General features: G+C 35.7%; 2 protein-coding genes across 2 annotated transcripts; both read left to right on the forward strand.

Moving 5' to 3' along the window:
* Window positions 1-5,733: 5,733 nt before the first annotated feature.
* Window positions 5,734-6,234, forward strand: LOC149577689 (plasmodesmata-located protein 8-like). The gene has a single exon (XM_089797341.1). The coding sequence runs from the start codon at window positions 5,734-5,736 to the stop codon at window positions 6,232-6,234; it is 501 nt and encodes a 166-aa protein (XP_089653467.1).
* A 12,129-nt stretch (window positions 6,235-18,363) lies between these two features.
* Window positions 18,364-25,672, forward strand: LOC149577690 (cysteine-rich receptor-like protein kinase 19). The gene is made up of 7 exons (XM_089825166.1): window positions 18,364-19,308; window positions 19,624-19,740; window positions 20,000-20,130; window positions 20,784-20,994; window positions 21,112-21,346; window positions 24,832-24,982; window positions 25,168-25,672. Exons 1-7 carry the CDS (start codon window positions 18,528-18,530, stop codon window positions 25,522-25,524), a joined length of 1,983 nt encoding a protein of 660 aa, XP_089681292.1. The 5' UTR covers window positions 18,364-18,527; the 3' UTR covers window positions 25,525-25,672.
* Window positions 25,673-27,806: the final 2,134 nt, after the last annotated feature.

Below are 27,806 nucleotides of genomic sequence, written 5' to 3' on the forward strand. Positions count from 1 at the left end.
AATTAAAATATTAAAATATTTGTTCTTGTGGGCCTTGTCAAATGAGTAGCAATCATCCTTAGTTGAATCCTAAAAATTAGAAAGTGATATTTGGAAACTTTGCAATAGAGTTTTTATCTTACACCATAGTTTTCAGTGATGCAAGGGTATTTGTGACAAAAGGATTTCATCTCTATTGGCAACATTAAGTTTTAGGTGACTCCTTAGTTGATTGTTAATGTTAGTAGGCTCAAATGTGAGGAGAAAACTTTGAAATAAGGATCTCTAGAGACTACAAGGATAAGATAACATAAGATAAGATACGATAAGACAAGATAAATTTATTAATGTCCAACAAGAGACCAACGAGGGTCTAAGGTACTGCAAATAGTACAAAGGGAAAATGCCAATAAGGGGAACACCAAATGGTGTCTACAGAAATAATATGAAAGTAAAACAACAAAAGAACTAAGAAAAACAAATAACAACTAAAAACTCACAGGCGAGAAGTAGTCCAAAATGGAAAGGTGGATATTAGGGCAATCAGATACTCTGGAAGGTCACCTCCGAGGTTTACTAGAAGGACGTTGCCAAGTATAATCTCTGTGGGGTCTCACAGATCTGGTGTGAACCGTGATAGTGCAGACAGGTCGCTTTGATCCTTGAGCAGGAACTGTAGGACTAAAGAAAGACGTCATGAGTTGTGTAAGGATCAAAGTCGAGCAAATCTAGAGCTATATAGTGTGCTCATGAAGCTGCATGGTCTCCTAAAGGTAGAGTGCAAGAAAGTGCTAGTTAATATATCTGAAGAATGAGGGAAGAGACCAACACTCTCTGAAAACACAATAGAATCTCCCTTGGATTTCATAGTAAATGGGAGAACAAAAAATAAAGTGAGCCTCTCTGAGGTGACAAAGTCGACAAATCTTGTCCTCCCTACCAATCTGGTGATTAATCTAAATACGTAGCTAGTGAGATCCCACCCTAAAAGATCCCAAGGAGATGCAAAGAGCGTGAGTCCAATGACGAGTGAGGTACCAAGGATGTAAGATGATTTCATCTTGTATATCAAGAAAGTGCTCAACATAGAAGGCCATGCACGGACGGATCCCACCTGGGGGATTTTTCAGGTCGTGATAACATACTATCTATAGATGTCAATTCAACATACTCATTCAACTCGTACTGAGGTGGAAGAAGATGGGTTGGAGTGTCCAAAGAAACTTGGAAGGGGGGAAGATGATCTAATTTAATAACAATCGAACCCAAGAGAGTAGAGACTTGGGTGTACTAACAATGAGACCTGTGACCAAAGTCTGAATTCGCAACCTCTATAGAAGTGCAGTAAGCCAAGTAGGAATATCTGTGATGATCATCAGAGGAATTGGCAAAGCTCCTGAGTTGGTGAAGAAGCCAAACTAAATCAAATATGGTCCCCAATCTAAAAGGGTGAGCACCAAACTCAACTAGAACAATGTTTTTTGGTGTGAACTGATGATATCTGATAATGCGCCAAAGGAAAAGAGTTCAGACTCTCTCAATAGAGGTCCAATCAAATTCCAAGAGGGAGGGGCCCCAAATAGTAGAGCCATAAAGCACAGTCGGGTTGACCAAGGAGTCAAGAAGAGACATCTTAGTCGTAGTGTCTTGGAACTAGTGTTGAAAACACTATAGCTCAACAATAGCAAGGGTGCCGAGCCCCTTGTTGACTCTGGTCTGCATGGCTCTCTGGTCTGCATGGCTAGTCTTAGGCTAAATCAAGGTCCAAAAAACTTAACCCCCAAGTAAGTATATGAAGATGTAATCTCAATCTCAATGCCCTGGAAGTAAAAATGGAGATGAGATGTCCTCAAACAATTGAAGACCATAACCTGAGTCTTGCCCAAATTTGTAACTAGCTCACTGGAGTTGCAGAAAAAGGACAAGCCATCAAGAAGTCACTAAAGATCATCGGGAGAAGATGCTAAGAGAATCACATCATTAGCAAATAAGCGAATAGAGACCAATACTTGATGTAAATAACAACCATCACTGGGGAGTGAGCAATCACGAAGAAATGCCTCAAGCTCGTCGATGTAGATGCCAAAAAGAATGGGGGAGAGAGGACAACCCTGTTTCACCTCGATAATGCTCTAGATAGAATTAGAGAAGCCCTGTGGAGTCCTGAATCTGCCCTTGACACACTCATATAACCTCATAATAGCTATAAGAAGAATCTTTGAGATCCTGATATCCCTAAGACATTGAAAGAGAGTCTCTCGAGGAACTGAGTCAAAGGCTTTGTAGAAGTCAACAAAGTAGCAATAAAATTTTGCCGAGCGGTGGTGAGCCTGCTCAATGATCGTCTATAAAGTCAAAATGAGATTAGTGGTCTAAAATTCTAAACAAAACCTAGCCTAACCTCTAGCCTAATAATGTTACTAATTGAGCTCACTAGATAGGATATCATTCAACATAGTCGCATAGACTTTGGTGAAGGTATGCCCATCCATGATGGTTTTGTAGTTTTCGGGGTCTGAAGCTGGCCAAAATTTATGGATCAGATAGATAATATGTCATGACCAAGAGTCGAGGAAGCTGACACAAACCACTCAATTAAAGAGCACCATAAGAAAAGGACCCAGAATACAGATACCCAACTTGAAAAATTCTGCTTGAAATCCTTCCTCATCTAGAGTTCTACTACTGTTCATAACTCTAACTACCTCACAAATGTGGGAAAAGGAGAAGAGGTGACAACAGGTGGGGGGAGGATGAGATGGAGAGGGGGCTAGCTAGGAATATCATAGAGAGTGGAGATGTGAGAGGCAAGGGAGTGAAGGACTAGAGTAGAGAGAGGGGGGTTGGGGAGGGGGGTTGGGGAGGGGGGTGGCAAGGAAACATGGTGCACCAAAAGAGCTTTGGAGACTGGAAGAAAATGGCACAAAGAGACTTACACTACAATAAAGTGAACTTCCATTTCTTATGGCAAAGAAAGTGGTGGTAGTTCAGCCTCAGATGAGAGGAAGAGGAGGAAGAAGTAGTGGATGGAGGAAAGAGAAACATGCAATGAAAGGATTTGTAGTCCTCATCAAACTATTGGTTCATGGGGCAAGACCTGCAAGTGGGGTGAGGGGTTAGCAAGGAGGTGTAGTGGGGAATGGAGGAAAGGGAAGAATACCATAATGCAGATGCAAGTGAGTGGAACATGGAGGCGATGTCCCCAGAGTCGAGGAAGGGGTCTTGGGGGAGAAGCCATCTAAGGTGGTGGATGAAGAGCTCCATGTCACCATCAAAGAAGTGAAAAGAGGTGTGAGCATGGTGGGAGGAAAGAGGGGGACAAGAAGAAGTGGATAAGCAAGGGGGAGAAGATGTCAGGGCTCCCAAGAGGGTGATGCTAAGGAGGGCATGGTCGACATGATGAGATTCTTTGAAAAGGGAATAAAGATGGTGATTAAGACTAATGCTAATGATCATGATTGGTCCTTTCTCCATCCCTCTTATTATTTGGTTTTCTTTCATATCATGAAGTAATTTACCTTAGGGGGTAGGTATATCACTTTCCATGTCTACCATTTCCCTATTATAAATCATATTATACACTATATGAATATTGATATGCAATTTTTTTTTGTATATGTCCATGTGTAATAGTATTGCTAAAGGTGCATCCCTTCTTTTACATGAATGACTAATATTTGTGTTATACTAGATTTTAATGGATACATCCCCCTTCTGTAGTTGATTTTTTTTCCCTATCCCCCATCTAAATCTCACATACAATATGGTCTTTGTCATAAGTTTGTTTAGATTGAGATTATTGTGAGTAATCCCCTCATGGAGAACAGAAACCCTAGTGCTATGAAAAAAGAGGGATAAAGATTCAAAATTGACCATTATAAAAACCCCTTGGAGGCTAAGCTATCTGAAATAGCCTATGAAAAATGAAAAGGTAAAGGCTAGAAGCTTAACCTTGCTAAAGGTAGGAAAATGGGTAAAGGTTGTAAGTGGCAATAACAAATGGTTGACATTGAGAATCATGAAGGGGAGACTTGAGATGAACTGAGAATGAATATGAACCTAAGTATGATATGAGTGTTTGGGAAAGGTAGTTTGTCTATCTTCTAAATAACAAATTGAATGGTAAAATGACCACGAAGGAGATTATTGCAATATGAACTTGAAGGAGGAGACACTACTGGAAATTTTGATGATGAAGACTTTGATAGTAAAGATGTTGATTTTGTCGGGGTGGTAAAGAAAATTTGTAGGAAATTATTATTAATTTGATTCTTTCAATGATATCATGGATAGGGTGTGTGCCTCCTTTTTTCATTATGGGGAAACAAAGATAAATGTGGTTCCCCCTTTACTAAATTGTGGTATTGAAAAGGAGAACTATCTCTAGCTCCATAAGAAATTCAAAGACCTCTAGAACATGGTTGCAACATTGGAGGAAATTGTTGCTCCCTCTGTTCACGCCAAATAACAATCGGGAAATACAATATCTTCTCCTTGCAAGACTATAGATGGTATGATGCACAAAGTTTTTATGAGCCTTGTTTTGGGACAAACAAGAATAAGGAAGAATTTGAAGAAAGAGAATGATGTTGATTAGAGCCAAGGGATGGATGATGATGAACATGATGCTAAGCACAGAACTAAGGGCTCATTTGGTTGCAGGCATAGGAATGAAGAATAGGAATGCATATTGCGAATATGAATAGCTATTCTAGTAACAACTATTTTTTACAATGGGTATTACCTCATTTTAGAGGCAAAATAGGAATATGTAATCCTATTCCCTATTCCAATTGACGAACCAAACAAAACATATTCCAAAGTTTCTATTCTTATTCCAACAAATCTCAAGGAATTGGGAGATTATTAGATATAAAGACGCGGCCAAGGAAGTAACAACATAAGGTTGTTTTCAAGTGTAGTTTCAATGTTTTTGAATGACTTAATGATCTTCTAGACTAGTACGGGTTTTATGGTATAGGGATGTGTACAACCAAACTCTTCTACTTGTAGGTTTTTAATATTGATTTATTTGTATAATGTTCATGCTTTTAAGGATGAGGTAGTAGTAGTGATCATGTGAGTGACAGTGGATTCTATTACAAGCTCTGGATTAAATTTTGAAATTCAAGTACAAGGACTTTGTCTTCGAATCTTAACGGACTAAATTTTGATTATTGTATCTTAAAATGACTTATGCTTAGAAGTCAAGGCTCTCTCGATGAGTTGATAAAAATAAGGCTTCTCAACCAGTTATAGAATATAAAACAAGATTATTAATACATTAATCTAAGATAAAAAAATTCAACCCAATTTTTATATACGTATATTATAGTTAGTCAAGACAAACTCATAATTTAAACTAAAGCCCATAATTAAATATATATGATATGCAAATTGGGCCATTTTCTCCAAGGTTTTCAATCTTACAAAAAGTTGTGGTCAAGGTAAAATAAAAAAGTACAAAGAAAATAGTTTTGAAATAGTTATCTATTCAGGAAACTTCTTCAAGAACATAAGAATCAAACCTTAGTATGTGATGTTTAAGCCTTCCTTCCATTCCATAAGAACCATAACCCGGTGAACTACATCTACATTCAACATTTCCAGCTTGACCAATCTATGTTGCTACCACAATTTTCTCCAGCGGCTATGATTGGCAAATAACAAAACCCCAATTCACGACGCCCTAGTATTACATTACATGGTAAAGGGCCTGAGTTTTTTTGAGAGATTTCTATAGGGGAGGAAAACATGCAGAACCACTATCATGCAAAATTTCCACATTTGGTCTGTGTTCTGCTCTTTCTATACTTTATTCCCAACGCAGCTCGAATGTTTGATGATATCCCTCCATATAGATGTAGCCCTGAGAACTATACAAGCCCTACATTTGAGAACAATTTGAATACAGTTCTTAACAGTCTTGTGAACAATACATCATCGTCATCAAATGGTTTCAACAGCTCTGTATATGGCGTAACTCCAGAGAGAGTCTACGGTCTCCTTCAATGCCGGGGAGACACAACAGAGGAGGAATGTTTCAACTGCTCCAAGTTAGCAAGAAGCGTTATTCGTCAGGATTGTGGAAATGTGATAGGCGCTAGGGTTTGGCTGCCCAAGTGCTTCATACGCTACGACAACTATTCCTTCATCGGAATAATTGATACTAACACAAACACGACCTACAATAGAGGACAAATCACAGCTGAGCCTCTTGAGTTTAGTACGGCAGTTAGAATAACACCCAAATAACCAGCACGACTTTCTTTATAAAATTTGACTTTCACACTTTAAGCTCACTATGAAGTTGAGTAATTAGTCATGTAATTTTTGTGTCAATTACTCTTATTACCATTTTGAATGAATAATCATTGAAACTTTCCAACGCATCCACTTAGTTTTAGGATGTGGTTATTTTAGTTAACAAAATGGGTTGTGACAACTTCTAAACTAATTTTTAGAAAATATATTTTTTTTTTTTTTCATAAATTTTAAAAGATTAACTTTTTGATTTATGATGTAATGTTACACCCAAATATAACTTTTTGACTAACTTTTTCATAAATATAACACCCAAATAACCAGCACAACTTTCTTTATAAAATTTGACTTTCACACTTTAAGCTCACCATGAAGTTGAGTAATTAGTCATGTAATTTTTGTGTCAATTACCCTTATTACCATTTTGAATGAATAATCATTGAGGCTTTCCGACGCATCCACTTAGTTTTAGGATGTGGTTATTTTAGTTAACAAAATGGGTTGTGACAACTTCTAAACTAATTTTTAGAAAAAAAAAAAAAAAAAAATTTCATAAATTTTAAAAGATTAACTTTTTGATTTATGATGTAATGTTAGTTGTTTGATAGTTTACTTTAGATGATTCAAATATTGTTAAAAAGAATTATTTACAATTGTAGAATCCCAATACTTATTAGTATTATTTTGTTTTATTAATTTTATTAGTAGATTTAGTCAATGAGTATCATTTAGATACCTACAATAAATAATTTTATCGTTTTTTTAAAGGCAAAGGCATCTAATTCAAACCTGCCAATTCAAACCTGCCAAGACATAAGACTTGTGAAACGTAGTGACACCAAGGAAGTAAGACTCTGTATAATCTTATATTATTATATAAAACGTTTAAAAATAAGCTTTAACATCCACAAGATGAAAGAGATCAGAAAAACAGAGGGCAACAACTTTATTATAATTAGCAAGTTCTTACATTGTATTGGGTGTAGTCCCACATCACCGTCCAAGGAACCAGGAATATGGTAAAATAGGAAAGAAAAGATATTGATTCAAAGTAATGATGATAAACTAGAAGAAGCCTTTGATATAAGAATTTGCTTATGATATCTAGGAAGTATCAAATGCAGTCCCTCAGTTGGGTGGAGCAGCGCGTGTAGTGGGGCATGGACCGTAACAGTTATTCCCAGGTCCAACAGGGGGGCATGGGCTGCCATAGCAAGATGCTTCCTGGGCTGACACGCTGCCAACAAGGGCCAATATCAATGCAAACATAAGTCCCACCACAATACACCATGATATTGTCTTCAAACCAGACGCCATTACTAACTCCCACAACAAAATAAGCAAACCACTATACATAAAACCTTTGAGTATTTCAAGAATGAACTTCTCTATTTATAGTTCGTCTTCTTCCATTAATGCCATTTTCTATGACATGTTGATTGAATGGGTCAATGAAAACTTCTTCCATTAATGCCATTTTTTATGACATGTTGATTGAATGGGTCAATGAAAACTTCTTCCATTAATGCCATTTTCTATGACATGTTGATTGAATGGGTCAATGAAAATGTTTAGAAAAATCATTATTAGCTGTTTGTCCTACCTTCCCACTCATCACTCAACAACTGGTGCAATCTGACTGGAAAAAAAAAAGCCTACGCCAAATGACTTTTAAGGGCAAATGAGTTGACTTCGTTTTTATACAAAACAAAGAAATAACAGCAACTACGGTAGGGCACAGAGTGAAAATGTTGAAGAGAAACATATATTTATGTAGATTTATTTGACACGTTCATTTCAACAAAATCAAATGGATGAAGAATACCATATTAATGAAGATTTTTAATACGGTCAATTCAAAGTTTTTTATATCAATGCAGTTTCCAATGAGTTTCATTTTTATATTAGAATGAGTTGAACTTGTCATCTGTATTGACCTCACAAATGACGCAATTTGACTGAGACAAATGACTAATTAAACAGCGATGAAGTTCCCTCATTAGGTCATTTACTTGTACTACTTTTTCCATCAGTACATTTTCAATATTCCTTGGATGTCTAGGCCTTGTCTATATGTCAATACAACACTCGTGCTCTTCTAGCTAATTATAAGTTTAGTTGGTCAAAAGAATTAGTTGTTCCATTTGTTGTCTTCATTACTAGTACTGCACTTATTAACATCATGTTGAATCAACATAGCTTCTATTTATTTGTAAAATATCTGAAGCATAGAGATCAATTGAAATTATGAGTTGTGATTTTTTTTTAAAAACAAGTGGTTTTTTTGATATCAGATTAATAAAAAATATAGAATATTATCAATGGAGTAACTCAAAGAAGAGATAAAACAATCAAATTTCAAAAAGAAAGACGAGAGAAAAACTATCAAAAGAGTGAATATAGCAAAGTGATAATTACTAAAAAATGTATAGATACAGTCCAACTTTGGCCCCAATCAAACCATCTTCGAGTTAGGAACTATGGGAGAGTGGCTTTCCTTCATCTAGCACATAACAATCTGGAGTTGCCAAATAATATTTTCTGAATGTTTAGAACTTTAAAAATGTGAACTTGTGAATGGGCCCTTAGTCTACTGGTGAAGTTGAAAGATTCTTAAATAGCAACGTTCATAGACCATAGATGTATATTTGTTTTCTTAGATTTATTTATTTATTCTTTCCTTGTACCACAATACACCATGTCATCTTCAAATAGATGCCATTACTAACTCACATAATAAAATGGAAAAACAATTCAACCCCAAGAAAGTCAAGTTTGAACTTCCCCATTTTATGGTTCTTCAAGTAATGACAGTTGTATGATATGTTGTTTTGGGCCCGTTTGTTTGCTAGAATTAACCTTGAATAGGGAAACGGGAATAGGAAAATTGGAATAAATCTATTCCAATTTTGGCCCAAAATGAGAATAAATCGAATTCGAAGTTTTTTGTGGAATTAGATTTATTCTTGCATTGAACCAAAATTGAAATAGATTTATTCCAATTTTCCTATTCCCGTTTCCCTATTCCAGAGTAATTCCAGCGAACAAAAAAGCTGTATAAAACGAAGCTAGACAAATCAATAATTACTCATTAAAAAAGACATTCTTAAGTAGAATCTAGGTTAGGTTATTATGTGTCCGATCCGCCGATGACCTGCTCCATAGATTTTAAATCCTTTTTTGTGTCCATATGTCACACTCTGTCCTGACAGGCATAGATTTCAAGGTTTCTGGCTTTTATTTATTTCAAGACGGTGGAAAACTGGAGATTAATATAATATCCACCGCATTATCCTCTGGAAAATTTATGCGAATACAGACGTCTGTTGAATAATTCAACGAGCCGCCCAATTTGTCTCAAACCAGCCATCAAATTCATTGGTTGGATGTTCATGTCATGATGTCATGCCATCCGTAATTGTCAGTCAACTAATGTTCTTCCAATATACATAGTTTTCAGAGTTTTAATTTGAAGTTCAAATTTGTAAATTTAAGTTCAATAATTTTTAAATAAGTTTTTACTTAGAGTTTTATATTTTCAAGAAATTAAAATATTAAAATATTTGTTCTTGTGGGCCTTGTCAAATGAGTAGCAATCATCCTTAGTTGGATCCTAAAAATTTGAAAGTGATATTTGGAAACTTTGCAATAGAGTTTTTATCTTACACCATAGTTTTCAGTGATGCAAGGGTATTTGTGACAAAAGGATTTCATCTCTATTGGCAACATTAAGTTTTAGGTGACTCCTTAGTTGATTGTTAATGTTAGTAGGCTCAAATGCGAGGAGAAAAGTTTGAAATAAGGATCTCTAGAGACTACAAAGATAAGATACGATAAGACAAGATAAATTTATTAATGTCCAACAAGAGACCAACGAGGGTCTAAGGGACTGCAAACAGTACAAAGGGAAAATGCCAGTAAGGGGAACACCAAATGGTGTCTGCAGAAATAACATGAAAGTAAAACAACAAAAGAACTAAGAAAAATAAATAACAACTAAAAACTCATAGGCGAGAAGTAGTCCAAAATGGAAAGGTGGATATTAGGGCAATCAGATACTCTGGAAGGTCACCTCCGAGGTTTACTAGAAGGACGTTGCCAAGTATAATCTCTATGGGGTCTCACAGATCTGGTGTGAACCGAGATAGTGCAGAGAGGTCGCTTTGATCCTCGAGCAGGAACTGTAGGACTGAAGAAAGAGCTCATGAGTTGTGTAGGGATCAAAGTCGAGCAAAGCTAGAGCTATATAGTGTGCTCATGAAGCTGCATGGTCTCCTAAAGGTAGAGTGCAAGACAGTGCTAGTTAATATATCTGAAGAATGAGGGAAGAGACCAACACTCTCTGAACACACAATAGAATCTCCCTTGGATTTCATAGTAAATGAGAGAACAAAAAATAAAGTGAGCCTCCCCGAGGTGACAAAGTCGACAGATCCTGTCCTCCCTACCAATCTGGTGATTAATCTAAATACGTAGCTGGTGAGATCCCAACCTAAAAGATCCCAAGGAGATGCAAAGAGTGTGAGTCCAATGACGAGTGAGGTACCAAGGATGTAAGATGATTTCATCTTGTATATCAAGAAAGTGCTCAACATAGAAGGCCATGCACGGACGGATCCCACCTGGGGGATTTTTCAGGTTGTGATAACATACTGTCTATAGATGTCAATTCAACATACTCATTCAACTCTTACTGAGGTGGAAGAAGATGGGTTGGAGTGTCCAAAGAGACCTGAAAGGGGGGAAGATGATCTAAGCTAATAACAATCGAACCCAAGAGAGTAGAGACTTGGGTGTACTAACAATGAGACCTGTGACCAAAGTCTGAATTCGCAACCTCTATAGAAGTGCAGTAAGCCAAGTAGGAATATATGTGATGATCATCAGAGGAATTGGCAAAGCTCCTGAGTTGGTGAAGAAGCCAAACTAAATCAAAGATGGTCCCCAATCTAAAAGGGTGAGCACCAAACTCAACTAGAACAATGTTTTTTGGTGTGAACCGATGACATTTGATAATGCGCCAAAGGAAAAGAGTTCAGACTCTCTCAATAGAGGTCCAATCAAATTCCAAGAGGGAGGGGCCCCAAATAGTAGAGCCATAAAGCACAGTTGGCTTGACCAAGGAGTCAAGAAGAGACATCTTAGTCATAGTGTCTTGGAACTGGTGTCGAAAACACTGTAGCTCAAGAATAGCAAGGATGTCGAGCCCCTTGTTGACTCTGGTCTGCATGGCTAGTCTTAGGCTGAATCAAGGTCCAAAAAACTTAACCCCCAAGTAAGTATATGAAGATGCAATCTCAATCTCAATGCCTTGGAAGTAAAAATGGAGATGAGATGTCCTCAAACAATTGAAGACCATAACCTAAGTCTTGCCCAAATTTGCAACTAGCTCACTAGAGTTGTAGAAAAAGGACAAGCCAGAAGTCACTAAAGATCATCGGAAGAAGATGCTAAGAGAATCACATCATTAGCAAATAAGTGAATAGAGACCAAAACTTGATGTAAATAACAACCATCACTGGGGAGTGAACAATCACGAAGAAATGCCTCAAGCTCATTGATGTAGATGCCAAAAAGAATGGGGGAGAGAGGACAACCCTATTTCACCTCGATAATGCTCTGGATAGGATTAGAGAAGCCCTGTGGAGTCCTGAATCTGCCCTTGACACACTCATATAACCTCATAATAGCTATAAGAAGAATCTTTGAGATCCTGATATCCCTAAGACATTGAAAGAGAGTCTCTCGAGGAACTGAGTCAAAGGCTTTGCAAAAGTCAACAAAGTAGCAATAAAATTTTGCCGAGCAGTGGTGAGCCTGCTCAATGATGGTCTATAAAGTCAAAATGAGATTAGTGGTCTGAAAGTCTAAACAAAACCCAGCCTGACCTCTAGCCTGATAATGTTACTAATTGAGCTCACTAGATAGGATATCATTCAACATAGTCACATAGAGTTTGGTGAAGGTATGCCCATCCATGATGGTCTTGTAGATTTCGAGGTCTGAAGCTGGCCAAAATTTATGGATCAGATAGATAATATGTCATGACCAAGAGTCAACGAAGCCGACACAAACCACTCAATTAAAGAGCACCATAAGAAAAGGACCCAGAACAGAGATACCCAACTTGAAAAATTTTGCTTGAAATCCTTCCTCATCTAGAGTTCTACTATTGTTCATAACTCTAACTACCTCACAAATGTGGGAAAAGGAGAAGAGGTTACAACAGGTGGGGGGAGGATGAGATGGAGAGGGGGCTAGTTAGGAATATCATAGAGAGTGGAGATGTGGGAGGCAAGGGAGTGAAGGACTAGAGTAGAGAGAGTGGGGGTGGGGAGGGGGGTGGTAAGGAAACATGGTGCACCAAAAGAGCTTTGGAGACTGGAAGAACATGGCACAAAGAGACTTACACTGCAATAAAGTGAACTTCCATTTCTTATGGCAAAGAAAGTGGTGGTAGTTCAGCCTCAAATGAGAGAAAGAGGAGGAAGAAGTAGTGGATGGAGGAAAGAGAAACATGCAATGAAAGGATTTGTAGTCCTCATCAAACTATTGGTTCATGGGGCAAGACCTGCAAGTGGGGTGAGGGGTGAGCAAGGAGGTGTAGTGGGGAATGGAGGAAAGGGAAGACTACCATAATGCAGATGCAAGTGAGTGGAACATGGAGGCAATGTCCTCGGAGTCGAGGAAGGGGTCTTGGGGGAGAAGCCATCTAAGGTGGTGGATAAAGAGCTCCACGTCACCATCAAAGAAGCAAAAAGAGGTGTGAGCATGGTGGGAGGAAAGAGGGGGACAAGAAGAAGTGGATTAGCAAGGGGGAGAAGATGTCAGGGCTCCCAGGAGGGTGATGCTAAGGAGGGCATGGTCTACATGATGAGATTCTTTGAAAAGGGAATAAAGATGGTGATTAAGACTAATGCTAATGATCATGATTGGTCCTTTCTCCATCCCTCTTATTATTTGGTTTTCTTTCATATCATGAAGTAATTTACCTTAGGGGGTAGGTATATCACTTTCCATGTCTACCATTTCCCTATTATAAATCATATTATACACTATATGAATATTGATATGCAATTTTTTTTTGTATATGTCCATGTGTAATAGTATTGCTAAAGGTGCATCCCCTCTTTTACATGAATGACTGATATTTGTGTTGTACTAGATTTTAATGGATACATCCCCCTTCTGTAGTTGATTTTTTTTCCCTATCCCCCATCTAAATCTCACATACAATATGGTCTTTGTCATAAGTTTGTTTAGATTGAGATTATTGTGAGTAATCCCCTCATGGAGAACATAAACCCTAGTGCTATGAAAAAAGAGGGATAAAGATTCAAAATTGACCATGATAAAAACCCCTTGGAGGCTAAGCTATCTGAAATAGCCTATGAAAAATGTAAAGGTAAAGGCTAGAAGCTTAACCTTGCTAAAGGTAGGAAAATGGGTAAAGGTTCTAAGTGGCAATAACAAATTGTTGACATTGAGAATCATTGTTGAAGGACGGCTCTAATACCACCGATGAAAGGCCACACCACCCTTACCAACTCATGACAAAGAATGCAACAAGATGAAGACAAATTTATTATACCTGAAAATTCAATAGCAATTACAATAACATTTTTCCAAGATCTCTCAATATCCAATCCAAACCCAAGCTAGTCCAGATTCACACTCTGGTAGAAACCTCTGAGATCTCAACTTGTGCTCGTAAGCCACCAAGCAACCTCCTTGTTTCTAAACTGCAGTCACTAGCTCTTCTCACAAACTTAGTCCAAGATCCAAGTGTAAACTGCCTCACATTCGGCGCTTTGTCTACACTCACAACTCCACCATAATCCTGCTGTAAACTGCCTCACATTCGATGCTCTGTCTACAGACTCAGGAAAACTCACTCTTCACTTCCTCCTTCTCTTTCACACCTTGAAGCCTTCCAAGCTTTCCAAGCTTCCACTTCTCAAGTTTCTCCTTCTCAAGCTACTCCTTGAGCTTCTACTCCTCAAGCTTCTCCTTGAGCTTTCACCTTCTTCTCGAGCTTCTACTCCTCAAGCTTCCCCTTGAGCTTGATTTAGAAATGCTCATATGCCTTTCTTAAATAGGCACTTACCACCCCATGCATGACTTATCCACAACCTTCTAGAATTCCTCCACAACCTTCTACAATTTCCACAACCTTCTACAACTTCCAAAACTTTCTACAATATTCATAACTTTCTAGAATTCTACCCACTCACCTCGATAAATGGAATGACAACCATTTATTTTTTTATTTTTTTCTATTATGCCACCTATGCACCTCGAAAATAGAAATCACTTTTTCCTTTCTTTTCTCCTTTTTCCCTTTTTTTATTTTTTTATTAGTTCTCCTCTAATTTTCGTCACTTTCTCTCTCCTCCAAATTTTTTATTTATTTATTTATTTTTTCCAATTTTTTTTTTTTCAAAATATATATATATATATATATATATATATTCCATGCAAGATGCTCCTGCAGCAGACTTCCCCAGTAGATAGAAAAGTGTGTCCCACACTTTGACGCCAAAAGAAAGATCTACCACCATCTTCATCTTCACCAAAGGCTTCCACCTCAATAGGGACAACAAAACCACCATACAAATCTTCCACATCTGCATCACTCTATCAAATACTAGAATCTCAACCATCCAATCAGCATGCTCATTCCCAGGAACATAATGCTTCAATAGAAAACTCTCATCCACATCAACAACTAGTGAATTCACACCCATAGCAACAAACCCCACATCAAAAGCCACATGTAGATCTCCATCAACACATTCCAAACTCTCTACACCAGCAACCTCATTGCTCACAACAAGATGCTCTGCAAGATATAAATCACCACCAACATCAACCAAATCATCCACAACCAAATGGTCTGCAGTCTTCATGTCAAACTCAACCAATTGATCATGAAAACCAACCTCTGTCCCAACATCAACAACGTTAGGAATATCTTCAGCAACAACCTCTAGTTGCTCTGCAGGTTCTGCATCAGACTCCACAAACTGATCAGCAAAACCATCCCCTTCCACCTTGACCTTCTTTTCTTGATCAGCCAATCTAGCATCCAATCGAAAAATCATCTTAGAAAAATTTCTCTCCACTATATCATGGATTTTGGCAATCATCTTAGGGTCCAATCCTCTCGGAGCCATCTCCCAAGATCTTCGTAAACCCTCTACAATAAATCCTTCCCACGCTCCTTGTGACAACCAAATTGTTTGCAAGTCAGATCGCAACCTGCCACCTTGCACGAACAATCAGGAACCACATCACAAGTCTAGGACAACGGATCTGCAATCCACAAGCTCTCTATGATCATGCCTCAACAAGTTCAGTCTTCCATCTTTGCATCCATCAATCAATCCGCATGTCCTCCCAAGGTCCTGGTGCAAACTGCCTCAGCTTCGGCGATCTACTTGTACACTCAAGAACTCTCGCTCTGATAAACTTCACCCAACCAAGGTCCTGGTACAAACTGCCTCACACTTCGGCGATCTGCTTGTACACTCAGGAACTCCTGCTCTGATACCACTTGATGAAGGACGGCTCTAATACCACTGATGAAAGGCCACACCACCCTTACCAACTCATGACAAAGAATGCAACAAGATGAAGACAATTTTATTATACCTGAAAATTCAATAGCAATTACAATAACATTTTTCCAAGATCTCTCAAGATCCAATCCAAACCCAAGCTAGTCCAGATTCACACTCTGGTAGAAACCTCTGAGATCTCAACTTGTGCTCGCAAGCCACCAAGCAACCTCCTTGTTTCTAAACTGCAGTCACTAGCTCTTCTCACAAACTTAATCCAAGATCCAAGTGTAAATTGCCTCACATTCGGCGCTCTGTCTACACTCACAACTCCACCATAATCCTGCTGTAAACTGCCTCACATTTGGCGCTCTGTCTACAGACTTAGGAAAACTCACTCTCCACTTCCTCCTTCTCTTTCACACCTTGAAGCCTTCCAAGCTTTCCAAGCTTCCACTTCTCAAGTTTCTCCTTCTCAAGCTACTCCTTGAGCTTCTACTCCTCAACCTTCTCCTTGAGCTTTCACCTTCTTCTCGAGCTTCTACTCCTCAAGCTTCCCCTTGAGCTTGATTTAGAAATGCTCATATGCCTTGCTTAAATAGGCACTTACCACCCCATGCATGACTTATCCACAACCTTCTAGAATTCCTCCACAACCTTCTACAACTTTCACAACCTTCTACAACTTCCAAAACTTTCTACAATATTCATAACTTTCTAGAATTCTACCCACTCACCTTGATAAATGGAATGACAACCATTTATTTTTTTATTTTTTTTCTATTATGCCACCTATGCACCTCGAAAATAGAAATCACTTTTTCCTTTCTTTTCTCCTTTTTCCCTTTTTTTATTTTTTTATTATTTCTCCTCTAATTTTCGTCACTTTCTCTCTCCTCCAAATTATTTATTTATTTTTTCCAATTTTTTTTTTTTTTCAAAAAAAAAAAAATATATATATATATATTCCATGCAAGATGCTCCTGCATCAATCATGAAGGGGAGACTTGAGATGAACTGAGAATGAATATGAACCTAAGTATGATATGAGTGTTTGGGAAAGGTAGTTTGTCTATCTTCTAAATAACAAATTGAATGGTAAAATGACCATGAAGGAGATTATTGCAATATGAACTTGAAGGAGGAGACACTACTGGAAATTTTGATGATGAAGACTTTGATAGTAAAGATGTTGATTTTGTCGGGGTGGTAAAGAAAATTCGTAGGAAATTATTATTAATTTGATTGTTTCAATGATATCATGGATAGGGTGTGTGCCTCCTTTTTTCATTATGGGGAAACAAATATAAATGTGGTTCCCCCTTTACTAAATTGTGGTATTGAAAAGGAGAACTATCTCTAGCTCCATAAGAAATTCAAAGACCTCTAGAACATGGTTGCAACATTGGAGGAAATTGTTGCTCCCTCTATTCATGCCAAATAACAATCAGGAAATACAATATCTTCTCCTTGCAAGACTATAGATGGTATGATGCACAAAGTTTTTATGAGCATTGTTTTGGAACAAACAAGAATAAGGAAGAATTTGAAGAAAGAGAAGGATGTTGATTAGAGCCAAGGGATGGATGATGATGAACACGATGCTAAGCACAGAACTAAGGGCTCATTTGGTTGCAGGCATAGGAATGAAGAATAGGAATGCATATTGGGAATATGAATAGCTATTCTAGTAACAACTATTTTTTACAATGGGTATTACCTCATTTTAGAGGCAAAATAGGAATATGTAATCCTATTCCCTATTCCAATTGATGAACCAAACAAAACATATTCCAAAGTTTCTATTCTTATTCCAACAAATCTCAAGGAATTGGGAGATTATTAGATATAAAGACACGGCCAAGGAAGTAACAACATAAGGTTGTTTTCGAGTGTAGTTTCAATGTTTTTGAATGACTTAATGATCTTCTAGACTAGTACGGGTTTTATGGTATAGGGATGTGTACAACCAAACTCTTCTACTTGTAGGTTTTTAATATTGATTTATTTGTATAATGTTCATGCTTTTAAGGATGGGGTAGTAGTAGTGATCATGTGAGTGACAGTGGATTCTATTACAAGCTCTGGATTAAATTTTGAAATTCAAGTACAAGGACTTTGTCTTCGAATCTTAATGGACTAAATTTTGATTATTGTATTTTAAAATGACTTATGCTTAGAAGTCAAGGCTCTCTCGATGAGTTGATAAAAATAAGGCTTCTCAACCAGTTATAGAATATAAAACAAGATTATTAATACATTAATCTAAGATAAAAAATTCAACCCAATTTTTATATACGTATATTATAGTTAGTCAAGACAAACACATAATTTAAACTAAAGCCCATAATTAAATATATATGATATGCAAATTGGGCCATTTTCTCCAAGATTTTCAATCTTACAAAAAGTTGTGGTCAAGGTAAAATAAAAAAGTACAAAGAAAATAGTTTTGAAATAGTTATCAGGAAACTTCTTCAAGAACATAAGAATCAAACCTTAGTATGTGTTGTTTAAGCCTTCCTTCCATTCCATAAGAACCATAACCTGATGAACTACATCTATATTCAACATTTCCAGCTCGACTAATCTATGTTGCTACCACAATTTTCTCCAGCGGCTATAATTGGCAAATAACAAAACCCCAATTCACGACGCCCTAGTATTACATTACATAGTAAAGGGCCTGATTTTTTTTGAGAGATTTCTATAGGGGAGGAAAACATGCAGAACCACTATCATGCAAAATTTCCACATTTGGTCTGTGCTCTGCTCTTTCTATACTTTATTCCCAACGCAGCTCGAATGTTTGATGATATCCTTCTATATAGATGTAGCCCTGAGAACTATACAAGCACTACATTTGAGAACAATTTGAATACAGTTCTTAACAGTCTTGTGAACAATACATCATCGTCATCAAATGGTTTCAACAGCTCTGTATATGGCGTAACTCCAGAGAGAGTCTACGGTCTCCTTCAATGCCGGGGAGACACAACAGAGGAGGAATGTTTCAACTGCTCCAAGTTAGCAAGAAGCGTTATTCGTCAGGATTGTGGAAATGTGATAGGCGCTAGGGTTTGGCTGCCCAAGTGCTTCATACGCTACGACAACTATTCCTTCATCGGAATAATTGATACTAACACAAACACGACCTACAATGGAGGACAAATCACAGCTGAGCCTCTTGAGTTTAGTACGGCAGTTAGAAAGCTTTTCACAAAGTTATCAGATGAAGCCCTTCGGTCCCTTCGTCGATATTCTGCTGGATCAGCAACCATCTCCACATCTCAGCCAATGTACAGTCTCGTTCAGTGTTGGAGCGATTTGACTTCTCTTCAAGACTGCAAAACATGTTTAACGAAAGCAATTGTTAACGTGTTAAATGTGACGGGGAATGGAACTCATCTTGGTGGAGAGGCCGCCTTGGGAAGTTGCATTGCTCGTTATGAGACATACAGCTTCTTCAATTCTATCTCTGCGTCTCGGCAAGATTTGAATTCTGGTGAGTTCTTTGTGAATCTTTCAACTGTATGATCAAAGACCCTTTGACTAAATAGCATTTTTTCACAATATATTTTTAGCATGATTGTTTCAAATTATATTCTATAATTCACCATGAGTGAGAACGTCTCTCATATTTGGAAATAGATAAATGAAGTATGATCTGGAAATATCGATGCTAAAAATTTACTGACCCAGAAATATATCTGTTACATCTTATATTTGTGTCTTATGTTTTTAAATGTCCAGAATTGGGTTTTGTTTAGGGTTTTTTTTAATTTTTATGACTGAACACTTGAATTGATCTCCTGTGCAGAAAAGTCTTCAAACAAAGTGGGTATAGTTTTGGGTATTGTCGTCGGCTTCTTACTGATGTTATTGCTATGCCTATTTGCAATCAGAAGAAGATTCAAATCTGCGGCATTAAGGAAAGGTACTTTTGAGGTGATTGTTTTTTTTAGGTAAATCGTTCTTTGAAATGTCAACGAAAATTCTGGCAAGTTGGGACAATTCGGGTTCTTTTGGGAGTCTTCCCACTCTATGTTGTGGATCTGGAATTTTAGATTGTTTGCCCTATGCACTGTAGATTATATAAGAGCTACTAGTACCCTAAAATCATTTTTTAAATTTTTTTTCAAAAAAATCTTCTTGATACAACATTTGTAATAATTTTCCTACGCATCAATGAGCAGATACAGAGGTGTACTCTGCGATCGGCAAGGAGCATGGAATTATGTTCAACTTGGAGAATATTAGAGCTGCAACTAGAAATTTTCATGACGTTAACAAGCTTGGAGAAGGGGGATTTGGCTCTGTATACAAGGTAACATAACTTTAATTGACAGTATTAAATATGGGCGTTGGCTAATCTTCAGATAAAGGCTAATCTCCAGACAAAATATAGGAAAGATCAAAAAAACAAAGTCAAACTTCAATTTTTTCTCAGATTTATGAAAATACTGGTTTTTAATTTATTTTTACTGTTTTAGAACCACAAATCATGCAGATCATGAAGATACAAATATTTTTTTTAAAAATTAAAAATCCACAATATTTTAAATTTTGGTTTAAGGCGTCCTTAAATATGTATTACATTGAACCAGGTTACTACTACATCCTCCACTGAACTATAATCTACAATAATCTACAGACAATTTCACAAAGAATGAAAGGGTAGGAATATGTCCTCAAGTCATGACTTAAAGCAGGCATTTTAATTTTGAACACAGATCTGTCCACAATTAAGGATTTCCATATATTATTAGAATATACTCTTGTACAATTGTCTGAAATATAAATTCTCAAATGTTCACTGGTATATGCTATTCAAAGAAACTGACGTTAATGATCATCTAGTAGTCCGCTTGAAGGAAGCGAATATAAAAGGTTTGGAGTAATATTTTATTCAATTAGAATTTGATCTGTGTAATACAGACTGCAATAAAGACTTAAGGTCTGTGTCTTATTTTGTCTCAGGGAACACTGGTAGATGGAACACAAATTGCAGTAAAGAAGCTTTCTTTAAAATCTTTTCAAGGAAAAAAAGAGTTTCTAAATGAGGTCAAATTGGTGGCCAAAATTCAGCACCGAAATCTTGTGAAGTTACTTGGATGTTGCACTGAGAAATCAGAACTTTTGCTTGTTTACGAGTTGTTGTCTAATAGAAGTCTTGACAAGATACTATTCGGTGAGTTTAACTTAGTTTAACTTTATTTTATCTAATATAAAAGTAAAAATGGTACATTGGTTTTGTTTCAGTAGAGTCATAAATTAACAATTTGGATTGATGGGTATATATTTATAGATGACGAGCGAAGAAAAGAGCTGGATTGGCCAAAGCGCATGAACATCATATGTGGAATAGCTCGTGGGCTTCTATACCTGCATGAGGATTCTCACCTACGAATTATCCACAGGGATATCAAATCATCCAATATTCTATTGGATGAGAAAATGGAACCAAAGATATCTGATTTTGGATTAGCAAGGCTGATTTGTCAAGATGAGAGTCATGTTGAGACAAGGGCTGCAGGAACATAGTAAGAATCTAACCATGGAATCTCATAGATTTATTATGTGTTTAGAAATGCTCCAACTCTATAAAGATAGAATAGAGTAACGTATCCTTGTTAATAAATACAGACTGAGGAAAGTAGATAGAACTATCAATCACATCTTAGTGTGCGTGCAATGGGTATGCCGTAGAGTTATGAAAGGTAATATAAGTATATATCACTTTATTCATTGCTTCTCTACATTCTTATCACTATATATATATGTCCATCTATCTTCCTATCTCACCCTCTAAATCTCCATAGAGCTCTTATCTCTATCTTGTTATCTCTCTATCCCAATATATCTACACCTTTTTTCATATCTCTGTGTATTACTTTATACCTCTATCTTTATATCTCTAACATCTCATTATTGCAAATATTCGTGAGCCCTCTAGTGATGGAGGTGAACTATCTTCTTGATGAGGAGAGGAGGAAGTTATATATATTAAGATAAAGATAGAGGTAGAGAATGATATAGAAAGAGAGGTAGAAAGGGTGATGTATATCAAATACCAAGATAGAGATAGAGAGAGGGAGAGATGGGGAACAAATATTATTAAAGATAATTTAATTTGGATGAAATTTTTAAATGTTTATGATTAGGTAATATTTAAATTAAATAATAATACATTGTAATGTTCCCACTTTAGCAATTAAATTAATTTCTTATAAAGCCATTAAATAAATTAAAATTAAAAGGTGGCTTTATATTTAATTAATTTAATTAATTATTGTATTACAAAGGAGATGCTTCTAGAGTGTGTATTAATTATTGGAAAGGTGGAAGCCTCTAGAAGCACAATTAATTATTGCAAGAGAGGAGTTTCTAGAGAGTGCATTAATTATTGGAAGGGGGAAGCTTCTAGCACTTGCAATTAATTAATGTTTTAGTTCTTTCTAGAAGGGTGAAGGAATAGGATAAATAGGGGTGAGAGTCTCATTGTTTAGCATGGGATTATTGTATCGGATGATTATAACTTGCATTTGATAAGAGCTTGGATGTGTGAATCACACTCTTTTTTGGCAATAGGGAATGTTCATTCTCTGTTGTAACATTCTAGACGTCATTCCCTTAGGGTTTGGCCTTTGGAATACATCTCTTTGTACTTGATTGCAGCATTTTTAGAATTAATATAATTTCAGTAGTTGGTTCAGCTTTTGGGCATTCCTGGGTGTCCATTACATACATTTTGTAACATTAATTTGATAAAAATATCACAATTTGACTTATTGTGGAAAATATCTCTTACTTATCAATTCATGAGCTAAAGGGGCTCTATAATAAATGTTTCATAAGGCACAACACTCGTGAAAGGTTTTCTAAATGAGATAGCAAGCTAAGTGGGATTAACCTTGGAGGAAGCTCCATAGTTAAGAACACTTGAGATAGACTTGTACATGGATGGGTGATGTCCTAGGAAGATTAGATGCTTCACCCCAATGAGCATCACCTTAGTGTGCATTGGGTACATTGAAAATGTATGAAAGTTCAAATAAGTATCTATCTCTTTACCCATCTCCCCCTCTCCTCCTCTCTATGTCTCATTATCTATATTAATCTATCTCAACACACACACACACACACACATATTTCCGTTGCTATCTCTCCCTTAGTGGCTCCCTAGATCTCTTTCTATCTTTACTTCTTGATGTATCTCTATCTCTCTACCTACTTTTCTCCAATTAAATTCACTTTATGTTCATCTTCATTTCTGACTTTCTCTTCCATCTTCATATCTAGACATATCTCCCTACCTATCCATCTAGCTCTCTCTATCACCCATCCATAAACACCCCCCCATATATCACAGCCTGTCCTATTATCATCTTTCTATTTCCCCCCTCTCATTCTTTCCTTGTGCCTTCTCTATATATATTTATGTCTATCATTTCCATCTATCCTTTTCTCCTCTCTTTGTATCTATCCCAACTCTCTCTCTCTCTCTCTTCATATAAATATTAAATGAACCATCAACATTTTAAACAAATTTAAAATATAACAAATGTGTTAAATGATATACATCTTTGAAAATAAAATTTCATTTTAGTTAAATTGATTATTTAATCACTTTTAGGGTAAGAAATTTAATTATTAATCATTTTAAATATTATTTATATTAGAAAATATTTTAATTAATATCATTTATATAACTATAATATGAACTTTGAATTAAAATAATTATTGATTAATAGTAAAATTATTATATATTTAATAAAATATTTATAAACATTTACTCTAAATTTTTTAAATAATAATAAATTATATTTATACTTGTAGTACCATAAAAATATTTAATTATATGATTAAACTTATATTATATAGTTTTAGTTCTAAAAATATGTCAATAGTAGACATAAAACCAATTTTTTTATGTAGATTTATTTATGGACTCTCATATTTATTCCAAATAAAACCATTTTTTTTAATGTAGATTTATTTATGGACTCTGATATTTATTCCAAATAGTGAATAACAGACGTGCAATTCCTTGATTATTCCCTACCCTTGCTATTACTTCAATGGATGGGTTGCTTGGAGGAAAATAAATTTGATAGGACTACAACAATAAAGTTCAACTTTCATTGAGTGGAGAAAATATTTGCACACAGATATATTTTTGGTGCCAATTGGATGAGCTTTGAAAAGGAGGAAAATTTTGGGAAAGAAAATTCGAAAACTAAAATGAACGGCCACGATCAATTTAATGGTCGTCCAAGGACTTTCACAAATACTATACCATTGATTGAAACAATTAGCCTGAGCTCCATATGAGAAACACTTACGACGTAATTACAAAACGAAGGGTTGAAATGAAGAGGAGAATGAACATTTTAACCTGTTAAGAAACTTTCCAAACACCGTTTTTGGGATTGTGAAATAGATAGCCATCCCATATTCTCTAAACAGAGATTTAACTTTAATTTTTATAGTTAATTGCAAAGTATTTAACTTCAATTTTTATAGTTAATTGCAAAATGGGGAAGGCATAGTATAAAAGATTGCCTTTTACTAGAGTCCAAATAAAATATCAGAAAAGATTGTCTTTTATTAAATTTCAAATAAAATAATAACAAAGTCTTTGAGCATCCCAAACAAAATAGCAGAAAAGATTTTCTTTTACTAGATTCTAAATAAAATAAAAATAATAACAAAGTCTTTAAGAAAAGATTGTCTTTTACTAGATTCCAAATAAAATAAAAATAATAACAAAGTCTTTAAGATTGTACAAGATAAGCAAATTTTAGAAGATTTTTCTATATTTGGATGAATATTTAACCATGTTAGTTTACCATTTATATTTTTAAATGTTTCATTTATGCTAATTTTTAACTCTATTTCAAGATGATTCAATACACACTTCTTTTTAAAATAAATAAGTTGATAAGATTGAAGTTTTGATAATTTATTCTTAGTACTTTTCTTTTCTTTTCTGATAGTATGTTTTTTTTTTTAAATCTTTTTGCAGTGGTTATATAGCACCTGAGTATGCTATGCTAGGTCAATTATCCGCAAAAGCTGATGTGTATAGCTTTGGTGTTGTTATATTGGAAATCATATGTGGAAGAAAGAACACTAATAAGAGATTATTCCCAGAATTTCAAAGCCTCGTAGAATTGGTAAGAGAGATGTAAGATTTGTTAATATAGTTTGTTCTTTATAGTTAGGGTTAATATCAATTTTATACCAAGTAATTAGCTATTATATTTGTATTATTCAAGTATTACCTTCACCTTTTGAACCAAATGATGTTTATGAATAACAATATATCTCACAAAGAATGGTGTGCATCACTTTTATACAGGTATGGAGATATTACAATGGAGAAAATATTGAGGATGTGATTGATAGAGAAATAATAGAGAGTTTCTCTTCTGAGCAAGTTTCAAGATGTATTTATGTGGGTCTTTTATGTACACAAGCAGATGCATCACTTCGTCCACCTATGACTGCTATCTATGCAATGCTTTCAAATCCTTCAATAGAAAATATACCAGATCCCACAATCCCTGCTTATCTAAATGTTGAACAAAATAGAATTCCATCAGAAACATCTACATCAAAATCAGTAACTACAACAAGTTCCTCCACTTCATCTACATCTTCTTTAGTCCCACCATCTATCAACCATGCATCAATAACCGAATTGGATCCAAGATAATCCTACTAGAATTTCGGTTGTATAATGATTTAAATAATAGAATAGTAGCTTGCCTAACATGTAAAGTTATGATACATTTATTCTTGTGGTGCTACATAAAGCATCTAATCTCATTTTTTCCAAGATGATAAAGATATTTTTTCATACCTATTCTTTTGTTGTTTTGTACATTACAAAAAGAATACATTGGAAGTAAAGGGTATAAAATCCTTAACTATTTCATTAATACCACATAGAGACAAATATGATAAATTTATAAGAATTACATTTTATTATTTAGTATTAATTTAATAGTAATATTTATTACTTTTATCTTTATACAAAAGAATACAAAAACTAATAGTGTTGTTATCTTCAAAATAGAAAGTTCCAAAATTAATTACAAAATTTTGAAATGTCTCCTATTTTATTTATTTTTTGATAAACAAGAGACTGAAGCCAATACAAACAAGATACAACCCAACTAAAAGGACACTAGAGGATAGAGTTGGAAAATAGTCCCTCAGTATTGCCACAATAAATCCAGAAGAATCGAGAATTTCAGACACCACCTAAACTAATATTTAATAAAGTATGAGCTAAACCCATAGTCTACTTATTTTCATATGTTCTTTCTCTGAATACCTGAAACAAAAAAGCCACAACCAAGTTAAGAATCATATATCCTACTGGTAACAAAATCAGATAATTACATGAGAAACGAGAATTCAGAAATGATAAAAAATAAAAATTTGGCAACTAAAACAATGACAAGAAAATCTTAACTAAAGATGCTTATTCAACAGAATGAATTTCTTAACTAAATATGCTTATTCAACAGAATGAATTTATTACAAATTAGAGATGGCCAACCGAATCCTTCTAAATTAGATGGATGATACATTGATAAATAACAGCTCCAAAGGGGAGCTAAATGGAAGGAAATTGATGCAGATTGGTCAACAGAGGTGATGGATAGGTAAGAATACTTCTTCAAATTGAAATGTTTGTCCTAGAACCCCACTAGCCCTTAAGGCACTCAACTTACCCAAGTACACCCGAATGACTCCAAAGACCCCCAAATGCCTATGGTGGATTGAAATGATGTTAACAAGGTGTATTAGGTAGGATCGAACTAGTTTTGGCCTTATATGTAACTTCCAACCTTCAAAACCCTCAAAACTATCTTCTAGGCCTAAGAGCCCCCAATTAGCCCTACTGTGACTATTTTATCAAATTTTCTCCTAACTTTTCCAAAGGGCTAGGAAGAAAATTTTCATTTTCAGATACCCTTTTTAGAGTTGTTCAACATACAAAAATTTCAACTATGACTTCTTTGACAAGTTTCAGACTTCCTTCACAAACCCCTTGTTGACAAGCATATGAAATAGGTTTATTTACAAAGCAACTCATAAAAGTACTTAACATACAGACTTCAAATTTTGCATAGGTCCATAAAATGTCCCCAATTAGATGATTCCTCAACCTATTTCACTCTAGGAGCCTTCCAACCCTAAAAGTCCCAAAGTTGCCCTCTTGAAACCCTTGTTCCTAGGGCTTTCTAGATCTCCCACATGCCAGAACTTCCAAACCCAATTGGAAGTGCAAACATCAATATTTTAACATACCAAACATGTTTTAAAACTCAAATCATGCCTTTTTTCAGGCCAATACCCTGGTGCAAGGTCATACCTCTCTAATGACCCCTCTTTTCCACTCTCTTCTTATAGGTGATCACTCTTTACTTGGTTTATCTAGTCATGTCAGTGTTAGAGCATAATTTAAATGTCAAATATGTCTCATTCCATGAAGAAACAGTTATACATTCCATGGAATGAGCATTGTTAGTATGAAAACCCACCAAAATGCCTTGAAAAACTGTATTTCCAACCAATATTGAATGAAATGAATAGACAACTCACCAAAATTGGACTCAAAACTTGGTAGAAATAATCATCCACACATGTTTGATCAAGTACAACAATTCATTCCATAGCCAAAGCAATGCAAAAATCCAAGTTTTCCTTCAAATTTCCAATGAAAACCAAGCTTTTATTGTCGAATTATGAGACAGTCTATACAATGGTTGTATTTGTTCGTACAATGGAGGTTCTTAACCTTATATAGATGCTATAGGGGCCCCTTAACTATTCCCAAGTGGTTGGGATTGATTATCCTTAACCAATTTTAAATTATTGCATTTCCCTCCAAAACAGTAACTAACCATTAAGTTTGAAATTTTTAATTTGCACAACTCTAAAACAAGCATTAAATGATCTTTTTGAACCCTAAAACCTATCAAA

The sequence above is a fragment of the Cupressus sempervirens genome, chromosome 1 (assembly GCF_028749045.1).
Source record: "Cupressus sempervirens isolate cs-2001-9-10 chromosome 1, ASM2874904v1, whole genome shotgun sequence".
In the NCBI taxonomy this organism is placed as follows: Eukaryota; Viridiplantae; Streptophyta; class Pinopsida; order Cupressales; family Cupressaceae; genus Cupressus; species Cupressus sempervirens.